Raw genomic sequence first — 10,610 nt, 5'->3', positions numbered from 1 at the left:
TGTTGGACTCTTGGATTGTTGGACTCTTGGATTGTTGGACTCTTGGATTGTTGGACTCTGGATTGTTGGACTCTTGGATTGTTGGACTTTTGGATTGTTGGACTTTTGAGATCGTTGGACTCTGGGATTGTTGGACTCTGGATTGTTGGATTGTTGGACTCTTGGATTGTTGGACTCTTGGATTGTTGGACTCTTGGATTGTTGGATTGTTGGACTCTTGGATTGTTGGACTCTTGGATTGTTGGACTCTTGGATTGTTGGACTCTTGGATTGTTGGACTCTTGGATTGTTGGACTCTTGGATTGTTGGACTTTTGGATTGTTGGACTCTTGGATTGTTGGACTCTTGGATTGTTGGACTCTTGGATTGTTGGACTCTTGGATTGTTGGACTCTGGATTGTTGGACTCTGGATTGTTGGACTCTTGGATTGTTGGATTGTTGGACTCTTAGATTGTTGGACTTTGGGCTTTGGAAGGCTGGACCTCAGGAGGCAGAGTAGTTGGACCTGATAGAGTCCTCTCTGAGCTGACGTCGTTTGCCGACCTCACACTGGTCTATGTGCGTCCGCCGCTCTATTGTGATCTTAAAGTTTTTTCTATCAAGAAAACAGAATTTTTAGAGGTTATTGATTTATAGAGTCTCGAACAACAAGCAAAAAGTAGAGCTTTTAGCTACCAAGCTAAAGTGTTTCTCACATTCTCTGGTGTTTTGTCGACATTGACTACACGCACCTGCAGATCTTACTCACCAGTGTCCAACTTTATTAAATGTATTATATTCCTCAGTTCCTCAGTAATTTACCCCCAACACTCTCCCTGACTGGTTTCTCTGTGAGCTTCTTTTACTTACAAAACAATTGCAAAATGCTACAGTAAAAATGAAGCTATGTGAGTTTAGGTGGAGGTCAAACTGGACAGTTAAAGAGCATAAGTGTGATTCATTAAGCATATATCTGTAGGAAACCTTTACTTAGCTCCCCGGGGTAAATAAATGCACAGACTAAAGTGTTACCTTAAAAAGTAGAAAGCCACCAGCAGCGTCACTCCTAGAACAGCTCCCACGATCACTCCTGTGAGGGCGGACACTCCCAGCCCACCTGTGGAGACACGTCACACACATGAATGATCCGCTCATCCTCACCGGAACACACCAAACGCTGCTGCACATGGTTCTTTTGGGACTCTTCCTGTGGCGACATTATGGAATCATCCTGTGAAAATGGATAAGATTTGCTCTGTGCACACGGTGTTTGAACCTGCCGTGGACTTCAAGTGTTTGGGCTGAATTTCTCACCGGAAAATCCTACGTAAAGCAACAAAAGCGACTTAAACTTGACCACAAATACAAGGAAGTTTTGTAGGACTTAGCTTTCAAATAAGGCGTTACTCTTGCTTATGGGCTGTAAGCTCCAGTTGAGAAAAGTTTAGATTTGGGTAAAGTAACACTTTTCTTCCCGGGTAAATATTTTGGCTGTTCCACCGACAGGAGTCTGATCTGGTTACATCACTGCATTACTGAATTCACAGAGGCTGAAGTTTGAGAAATAAAACTCAAAAGCTGTTTCTCTAAATGCAGACGAGCGGATCCATCCTGTCAAAGAGAAGATCACTTTGAAGAGTTTTCTCCTCCGTGAGGGACGATCGAGTCCAGGAAAATGACACTAAATGGTACTAAACTGTATGTTATACTAGAGCGGAAAGTAGGGCAAAAACATGGCAGACGTTTGACAGCGGAAGTGGAGGTGAAACGTGTCTTGAAGCTGAATTTGAAAATCTCGTCAAAGCTCCGGAAGTCCTCACGCTGTACGGCCATATGGCCTGTATGCTGAAGCTTCTGCGGCTGATGCTGGAGATCAGGGTAAACATTGTGTCACCGAACACTGATTTTGTGTTTTAGATTTGATGTCATTTAATAAGACTGTTTTCCCTGTGTTTTAATGTAAAGCACTTTGGTCTGTCAAGTGTTGCTGTAAACTTTTATTGTTTGACTGATACAGTGGCTGATACGAGCTGAGCAGGACCACAGGACCACAGGCAGTGGGATCAGAGGCTCAGACGAGCTGAGCAGGACCACAGGACCACAGGCAGTGGGATCAGGGACTCAGACGAGCTGAGCAGGACCACAGGCAGTGGGATCAGGAGCTCAGACGAGCTGAGCAGGACCACAGGACCACAGGCAGTGGGATCAGGGACTGAGACGAGCTGAGCAGGACCACAGGCAGTGGGATCAGGAGCTCAGACGAGCTGAGCAGGACCACAGGCAGTGGGATCAGGGGCTGAGACGAGCTGAGCAGGACCACAGGCAGTGGGATCAGGAGCTCAGACGAGCTGAGCAGGACCACAGGACCACAGGCAGTGGGATCAGGGACTCAGACTCACAGGATTTGTCTTCGGTCTCGGGCGGCGGCCGGACTCGTCCTCTCAGAGTGAAGTGATCTCTGTTGAAGGCCGGCAGCATCTGAAACGTCCCGTTCTCCCCAAAGTAGTTGGCCACAGTCTGAAGACGATGGAAAAAAAACATGTGGTCAGTGTGGTCAGTGTGGTCCGTGTGGTCAGTGTGGTCCGTGTGGTCCGTGTGGTCAGTGTGGTCCGTGTGGTCAATGTGGTCCGCAGTGTGTGGGTCTCACCTCGAATGTTCCCGTCTCCGTGTCCGTCATCGACATCAAAGAGAAATCTCCGTTTCTGTCGCCGTTGGCGTCGATGGAAACTGGACCAGCGATGCCTGAACGGAAATAAACACGTTAATGTTAACCCGACTGAACCGAGCTGACCTAGACCTTAAAGGAACAGGCCAGCGTTTATCCACACTGAGATATGTTCTTACCTGAGCTGTGACGAGTTCTTTAGGACCTGTCTGATCTTCAGTCACGTAAACACAGCGCAGACGGCGTTAGCATTTAGCCTCTCCCTCTCTCCTCTATAGCTCCAAAACAGGTCAAGATAGAAGCTACCAAGCTCTTCCACGTTTCCCCTATTTAAATATGGTTACGTGAAGTGTTCCACTAAAGGGGGGACTATATTGTAAGGCGTAATAATACCAGGAGTAGTTCGAAATCCGCGCAGTAATCCTCACTTTACTGCGCGGATGCCAAACTACTCCTGGTATTATTACGCCTTACAATATAGTTCCCCCTTTTATCCGCTTAGAAAATCCACATTGTTTAATAGTGTGTAATTATACTTTGTAGTGGAACACTTCACGTAACCATATTTAAATAGGGAAAACGTGGAAGAGCTCGGTAGCTTCTATCTTGACCTGTTTTGGAGCTATAGAGGAGAGAGGGAGAGGCTAAATGCTAACGCCGTCTGCGCTGTGTTTACGTGACTGAAGATCAGACAGGTCCTAAAGAACTCGTCACAGCTCAGGTAAGAACATATCTCAGTGTGGAGAAACGCCGGCCTGTTCCTTTAAGGTTTCCTGAAGGCCTCATTTGAAAGCTAAGACCTGGCAGTTTCTAAAACAGTATAATAACAGTATAGTAACAGTATAATAACAGCATAATAACAGGGTAATAACAGTGTAATAATAGTATAGTAACTGTAATAGTGTAATAACGGTCAGTCTGAGCCTCACCCTCAAAGGTCCGGTTCCACATGCGAGCCGTCACCTCGGAGCCGTTCCTTTTGCTGAAGCCGCTGCTCAGCGTCTCCTGCAGAGCGATGGCGTAGAGGAGCAGGGCGTCATGGAAACCCTCCATGAACATGTTGATCTGTGAACCAGAGAGACGACAGAGGCTGTTAAACCACATCGCTATGGCAACGGAAAAAATATATATGATTTTTTACCACAAATCCCCCACATTTTCCCCAATGTTGTGCCATTATTTTCTTCCCATTTTTTCCACAATTTTTGTTTTTTTATTTTTTTCTTATGTTTTGGTCCAAATTTCTCCAATTTTATCATAAATGTCACAGAATTTTGTATTTCTCATTTTTTTGCCACAATTACACAAACACATTTTCCCCCCATTTTTCTAAAAAAAAATGTCTTTGTACAGTTTTTTTTCTTCATTTTATTACTAATATTTTCCTCATTTTTTCCACAGTTCCTCCTGAATTTTAATTATTTTTTTTGCACAATTATTTTTCTTATTTTTTGGTCAATTTTTATTCACTTTTATTATTCTACATTTCTGGACATCACAGATGAACCTGATGTTGTAAACGTGCAGATCTTCCTCACATTATCGTTCTGACAAATACTTGAGTATCGGAGTGTCGGGAAAAGTCTGGTTCAGATATCGGTATCGGTATCGACACTACACAGTACAGGTGAAGTATGTGTATCTGCTCAGGGGGTCTGATCAGGGTCTAATGCAGAGGTGCCCAAAATTTGGCCCGCCGGAACGATTAGCTTGGCCCGCCAGAGGGTGACCTACTTTTGCGCCGCATCTGGTCAATAACTCTCTCTCCCGTTCATTCTCAATGGCAAATATAGATGCAGTTCACTTTTTGACCACCATTGTCAAATTGGGGGCGCTGTTTCACCCCTTTCACAAAGTTAAGGAAACAAAAATCGTTGACATCTATGACTTATAAAAGAATTTATGCTGAACTGACACTTTCAAAATGATATAATCTGGCATTTTCTTTGACTTAAAGAAATGAATGAGCTGAAGTCACTGTAGGTACAGGTGGTGCTGTTGTTTCCATTTTGCTCTATATCGCTACAATAACTGACTTTGTTCTACTAAAACTAGGCTTTTGTAGCAGGTTTAACCCCTTAACTCCCACCTGAACCGAGCACATTTTCTCCAGTTTGGCTTTACCCCAATCCAAAAGCTTCTGGAAGAAAGTTGTGAAAATAGCAACAAAACAGACGAAAACAATGATGGAAATGTGACAAAAAAGTGAGAAAACATTGACAAAAAAGTGACGAAAAATTTATGAAAAAGTGGCAAAAATGTCACAATAATGTCACAAGAAATGGACAAAAAAATTACAAAAATGTGACAAAAAATAACAAAAATATGATAAAAAATTGACCAAAAAATTTGAGTTGAAAACCCGACAAAAAAATGATGGAAAAAAAATCTGATGACGTGAGGAAAAAGATCCTCTCGGTTCAGGCGGGAGTTAAGAGGTTAATTGCATAGATTGAATTAAATGCAAAGGTTTACCAAAAAAGAAAATAAAGTAACTTTTATTATTTGCAGTTATGTGTTTCACACTTGAGATCGCCGTGTTTGGCCCACGACTCACAGGCACTTTTTCATTTTGGCCCTCGGAGACAAAAAGTTTGGGCCCCCCTCAGCCCTCTCTCTTATCGTGAGAGGGCTGATGTTCCAGATGTTCCAGCCCAAAGGTCTGTCTGAAGGCCCTTCACCGTCTCCTCTAACCACAATGATGAAGGTCTGACCACACCAGGTTCATCTCCAGGGTCAAAAACTGTGGAGATTAAGAGAAACTGGGAGGATTAGAAACAAAAATGAGCAAAAATGAGGGAAATGTTTTGAAAACAAGAAACAACTGGGGAAAAAATAGTCTGAAAAACGGGCAAAAAAGTCACTTATTTGAGCTGGAAAAATAATAAACAAGTCTCTTCCTTTAATCCAGTTCCTCAAACAGAGAGAGATTAAACCAGACCAGACGGGTTTAAAGATCCCAGTCTGGTCCGGTCGGGTCGGGTTGGGTCGGGTCCGGTCCGGTCCGGTCCGGTCTCGTACTCACTCCGTCCTGGAGGCCTTGGTTCTTCAGGGCTCGTCTCATCTCGAGGGTGAAGTTCTCGAACTGAGGCTTCGTGCTCTGCAGGAGAGTGACCGTGTTCAGGGAGCTGTAGGCCCGGCGCGCCTCGGAGTCATGTGGGTCGCCCCGACGCCACGAGCCGTTACCTACAGGGTCAGAGGTCAGAGAAAGGAGGGTCAGAGAGAGGAGGGTCAGAGAGAGAGGAGGGTCAGAGAGGAGAGAGAGAGGAGGGTCAGAGAGGAGAGAGAGAGGAGGGTCAGAGGTCAGAGAGAGGAGGGTCAGAGAGCAGAAATACATGAGACTCATTTTCAAACAGTCTTGTTCCCTGATGAGGCCGTGTGACCCTGGATGGTCAGATGGATGGAGGTGAATGACCACAATGTCCCAGCAAGGCTGTGACGTCAGTAAGGAGGGGGCGGAGTCAGAATCATGGAGAGAGCTGGTCAGTCCCTTTAGGATCCCTGAAGGAGTGAAAATGACCTCTTTCTGACTGACCACTGTCTTCTCTGCTACAAAAAGAACAAGATCATCTTCATCATGACAACGCTCCATGTCCTGCTGTAAAGAAAACCTCTGTATCACTGGCTGCTATGGGCAGAAAAGGAGAGAAACTCATGATGTGGACCCCCTCCTCCCCTGACCTCAGCCCTGTTGAGAACCTTTGGAGCCTCAAGAAAAAACTTCTATGAGGGTGGGAGGCAGTTTTCATCCAAACAGCAGCTCTGGGAGGTTTTGTCATTTTGACCCGCTGTTACGTTCCAGGCATTTGGATGCAAGGTGACACCAGGGGGCGCCTTCCAACCTTCTCAGTGTAAATGTGAGTGGACTTTCTTCAGAGTGAGACTTTAGGTCAGACATGAGTCACAGTAACATGAGGCTAAACACAGTGAGCTCTTTGTTTGCAGTAAAAAGGCTGAGGCCTCATTGCTCTTCAGTCACAGACTGAGAAGTGAAGAAGGAAGTCATGGAGCTTCTGCTTTAGACAGAACTTCAGACTCTGCTGCAGGTAAGAGTCATATCATATTCTGAAACTCAAATCTGTAGTAAAAACATAATATATGGAAAATTATTATTACAATTCCAAAAAGAAAAATATTTAAAAAAAATGTTGTTTTATTTACTCTCATTCTAAAACAAACAAACCCAAACATCTGTATCTGCTGTAAAGTCATGTTTGTCCCAGTTCCTCTGAGTCCTGGTGGACCGTGACAGATGTGGACCATGACAGATGTGGACAGGACTGTGGTGGATCTACTTTTACTTTGGAGAAAATAGTTACTATAGTAACTGTTGAAGAAATGAACCTCATGAGCTTCTTCTGTAACATCTGTCCACATCAGTCCTGCTGCACCACGACTCAGAGGAACTGGGACACACATGACCTACAGCAGATACACATGACCCGGGTTTGTTTTTTTTGAATGAGGGTAAATTAAAAAAAAAACATTTTTTGATTAGATACGTGATTTTCAATTTCAATATTTTTCTTTTTGTAGTTGTAATAATAATTTTCCATAAATTATGTTTTTACTACATGTTTGAGTTTCAGAATATGATCTGACTCTTACCTGCAGCAGAGTCTGAAGTTCTGTCTAAAGCAGAAGCTCCATGACTTCCTTCTTCACTTCTCAGTCTGTGCCTGAAGAGCAATGAGGCCTCAGCCTTTTTACTGCAAACAAAGAGCTCACTGTGTTTAGCCTCATGTTACTGTCACTCATGTCTGACCTAAAGTCTCACTCTGAAGAAAGTCACATTTACACTCAGAAGGTTGGAAGCAGTGTTCATTTAGTCGACTAAAACTAGACTAAAATTGAATTACATTTTCGTCAAAAGACTGAGACTAAATTAAAATATGTTGTCAACATTAACACTGGTTGGAAGGGCGCCCCCTTGTGTCACCTTGCATCCAAATGCCCCGAACGTAACAGTGGGTCAAAATGACCCACAGAGGCCACACAAGGGATGTTCTGACATCCTACAAAGAAATCCAAGCAGAAACTGTCCAAAAACTCACACGTTTAATGGATTTAAGAATTGTGAAGCTGCTCAAAGAAGGTCCTGTGTTAAAATACAACTTGACCTACTGAGATGTTTTTGATTGAAATAGTTTTTGATTTCAGTAAATATCACCTCCTAATGCTGCAAATACAACAACATGACCATTTTCAGTTAATTACAAGCTTTAAAATGTGTTGAAACGATGAGTTGCAGAATAATTTGGAACAGTGGATTTTGAGGTTTTTACTATATTTATTTTTGAAAAAAATACTGTTTTCACTGGGACATTTTCTGTTTGTTTTGTTTGTTTGTTTGTTTGTATAATTTATGGTCCCCGTAGGGAAATTTGTCCCCTGCATTAAACCCATCCTTCGATACCACTGGGAGCAGTGGTCGACGGCCGTGCCGCGCCCGGGGACCCGTCTCCATGATGTGGAGCCAGGCTGATGGTCAGAATCACCTGCTGGAGGATTCACCTATTGCACATGTTTTTAGTGGTAGGGGAAACCAGAGTACCCGGAGGAAACCTACGCAGACACGGGGAGAACATGCAAACTCCAAACAGAAAGACCCCGTCCTGGTGGGAATTGAACCCGGGACCTTCTTGCTGTGAAGCAAGCGATCCTCGACCAGTTACAGACTTGAAATGAGGCTGACTCTCATTTGAGTCGACAGTTTAGGAAATCAGAGAAAAATGTCATTTGCATCATAATTTGGAATGCGGTGTTCACATTTTTCTGTGTATAATGTATAAATCAAGAGCAGAGTTCTCAGCGTTGTCAAAAAACGTTTTTTTTTTTCCGAAAAAAACGTTGTCAGATACCGAGAGGGCACATTAGCGCATTCCAAAAATCCTCAAACTAAGACCCTCGGCCCCCCACCCTACAAAACAAACAAACATAAAGGCAGGAGCAACACCGGGAATTTAGATTGAGGGAGACAAAAGGGGGCGGGGCGGTTGGCGAGGGCCGATAATCGCCTCTTGCGGCTATATTTATATATACTTCCATCCCAGTACTTTAACAATACCGATACTGTGAGTGCAGAGGCTGACCCGGCTCAAGCGTGTAGCGTGTGGGGGTAACAGGCGTGTGGGAGTAACAGGCGTGTAGCGTGTCTTACCGTACGACGTGGCGTTGAACAGCTCGATGTTGAAGAAGATGTAGCTGCCGTTGGTCAGGCTGTGTCTGTGCGCCGCCAACATCACGTCACGGATCCGCTCGGCGCCCATACACATGATCACCACTGCAGGAACATACAGTCACATGATCACTGCAGGAACATACAGTCACATGATCACCACTGCAGGAACATACAGTCACATGATCACCACTGCAGGAACATACAGTCACATGATCACCACTGCAGGAACATACAGTCACATGATCACCACTGCAGGAACATACAGTCACATGATCACCACTGCAGGAACATACAGTCACATGATCACCACTGCAGGAACATACAGTCACATGATCACCACTGCAGGAACATACAGTCACATGATCACTGCAGGAACATACAGTCACATGATCACCACTGCAGGAACATACAGTCACATGATCACTACAGGAACATACAGTCACATGATCACTACAGGAACATACAGTCACATGATCACCACAGGAACATACAGTCACATGATCACTGCAGGAACATACAGTCACATGATCACTACAGGAACATACAGTCACATGATCACCACAGGAACATACAGTCACATGATCACCACAGGAACATACAGTCACATGATCACCACTGCAGGAACATACAGTCACATGATCACCACTACAGGAACATACAGTCACATGATCACCACTGCAGGAACATACAGTCACATGATCACCACTGCAGGAACATACAGTCACATGATCACCACTGCAGGAACATACAGTCACATGACCAAACCCATACACCATGGTCTGGGTGATACTGGACTCTGATTGGCTGGTGCATTATTTTGGTGTAACCGCACACGTAGTCCGGTAGTTAAATCACTGGGATGTCACTCCGCTGTGGCGTCGCCATAGCAACGCCTGACACAGCTGAGTCAGATAAAGGCGTAATTAGTGACTGACAGGAACGTATGAGATGGATTTAGTGTTTGCTAAATGTTTGTAGAGGAGAGTGAGCAGCTAGGTTAGCTACTGTTAATAACATATGAGCTTTACATTTCTATTGGAAACGGTTAAGGCTATTCATCATTTTCAGGCGTACATAAAATGATCCTGCATTGAAGCATCTTTGTCTGGATTAGTAAAGTCAAACATGTTAGTTTGAGTTGGGGGGGCCCAGGTGTGAGCGACTCCACCGCAGCTGTTTCTTCAGGTTAACCCCTGAACTCCCGCCTGAACCGAGCACTTTTTCTCCAGTTTGGCTTTACCCCAATCCAAAAGCTTCAGGAAAAAAGCTGTGAAAAAGCAACAAAACTGGAACAATGATGGAAATGACAAACAGTGACAAAAAAATGACAAAAAAATGACAAGAAATGACAAAAAATGACAAAAAAATGACAAAAAAAGCCAAAAAATGACAAAAAAAGACAAAAAAGTGACAAAAAATGTGACAAAAAAATGACAAAAAATGACAAAAAAAGACAAAAAAATGACGAAAAATGACAAAAAATGTGACAAAAAATGTGACAAAAAAATGACAAAAAATGACAAAAAAATGACAAAAAGTGACAAAAAAATGACAAAAAATGACAAAAAATGACAAAAAAGTGACAAAAAAGTGACAAAAAATGTGACAAAAAAATGACAAAAAATGACAAAAAATGACAAAAAATGACAAAAAAGTGACAAAAAATAACATGACAAAAAAATGACGAAAAATGACAAAAAATGACCAAAAAATGACAAAAAAGTGACAAAAAATGTGACAAAAAATGTGACATAAAAATGACAAAAAATGACAAAAAATGTGAC

At 43.3% G+C, this 10,610-nt stretch overlaps 2 protein-coding genes across 2 annotated transcripts in view; both read right to left on the bottom strand.

Annotated features, from left to right (window-relative positions):
• Window positions 1–450: 450 nt before the first annotated feature.
• npr3 (natriuretic peptide receptor 3) lies at window positions 451–8,928 on the bottom strand. The gene is made up of 7 exons (XM_079566084.1): window positions 8,806–8,928; window positions 5,671–5,831; window positions 3,575–3,710; window positions 2,628–2,722; window positions 2,380–2,497; window positions 1,013–1,097; window positions 451–596 (listed from the first exon to the last, which is right to left on the bottom strand). Exons 1-7 carry the CDS (start codon window positions 8,918–8,920, stop codon window positions 485–487), a joined length of 822 nt encoding a protein of 273 aa, XP_079422210.1. The 5' UTR covers window positions 8,921–8,928; the 3' UTR covers window positions 451–484.
• Window positions 8,929–9,208: 280 nt separating this feature from the next.
• Window positions 9,209–10,610, bottom strand: part of LOC306979895 (protein ENTREP2-like) — a gene marked incomplete at its 3' end in the record, with an annotated part of 17,051 nt that continues 15,649 nt past the window's right edge. The window contains exon 10 of the mRNA XM_079579052.1: window positions 9,209–9,222. Coding sequence (XP_079435178.1) covers window positions 9,209–9,222 — 14 coding nt within the window. The remainder of the gene's footprint in view (window positions 9,223–10,610) is intronic.

Source organism: Gobius niger (genome assembly GCF_951799975.1).
Source record: "Gobius niger genome assembly, chromosome: 1".
Taxonomy (NCBI): domain Eukaryota; kingdom Metazoa; phylum Chordata; class Actinopteri; order Gobiiformes; family Gobiidae; genus Gobius; species Gobius niger.
This window is presented reverse-complemented; position numbering and strand designations above follow the sequence as displayed.

Bases quoted from the DNA above. Each gene is read 5' to 3' on its own strand.
- npr3 (XM_079566084.1), bottom strand. From the start codon at position 8,920: ATGTGTATGGGCGCCGAGCGGATCCGTGACGTGATGTTGGCGGCGCAC. The intron at 5,832-8,805 runs GTAAGACACGCT...CTGACCCTGTAG, and splicing joins GTTCAACGCCACGTCGTACG to GTAACGGCTCGTGGCGTCGG. The intron at 597-1,012 runs GTAACACTTTAG...TTTTCTTGATAG, and splicing joins GTGGCTTTCTACTTTTTAAG to AAAAAACTTTAAGATCACAA.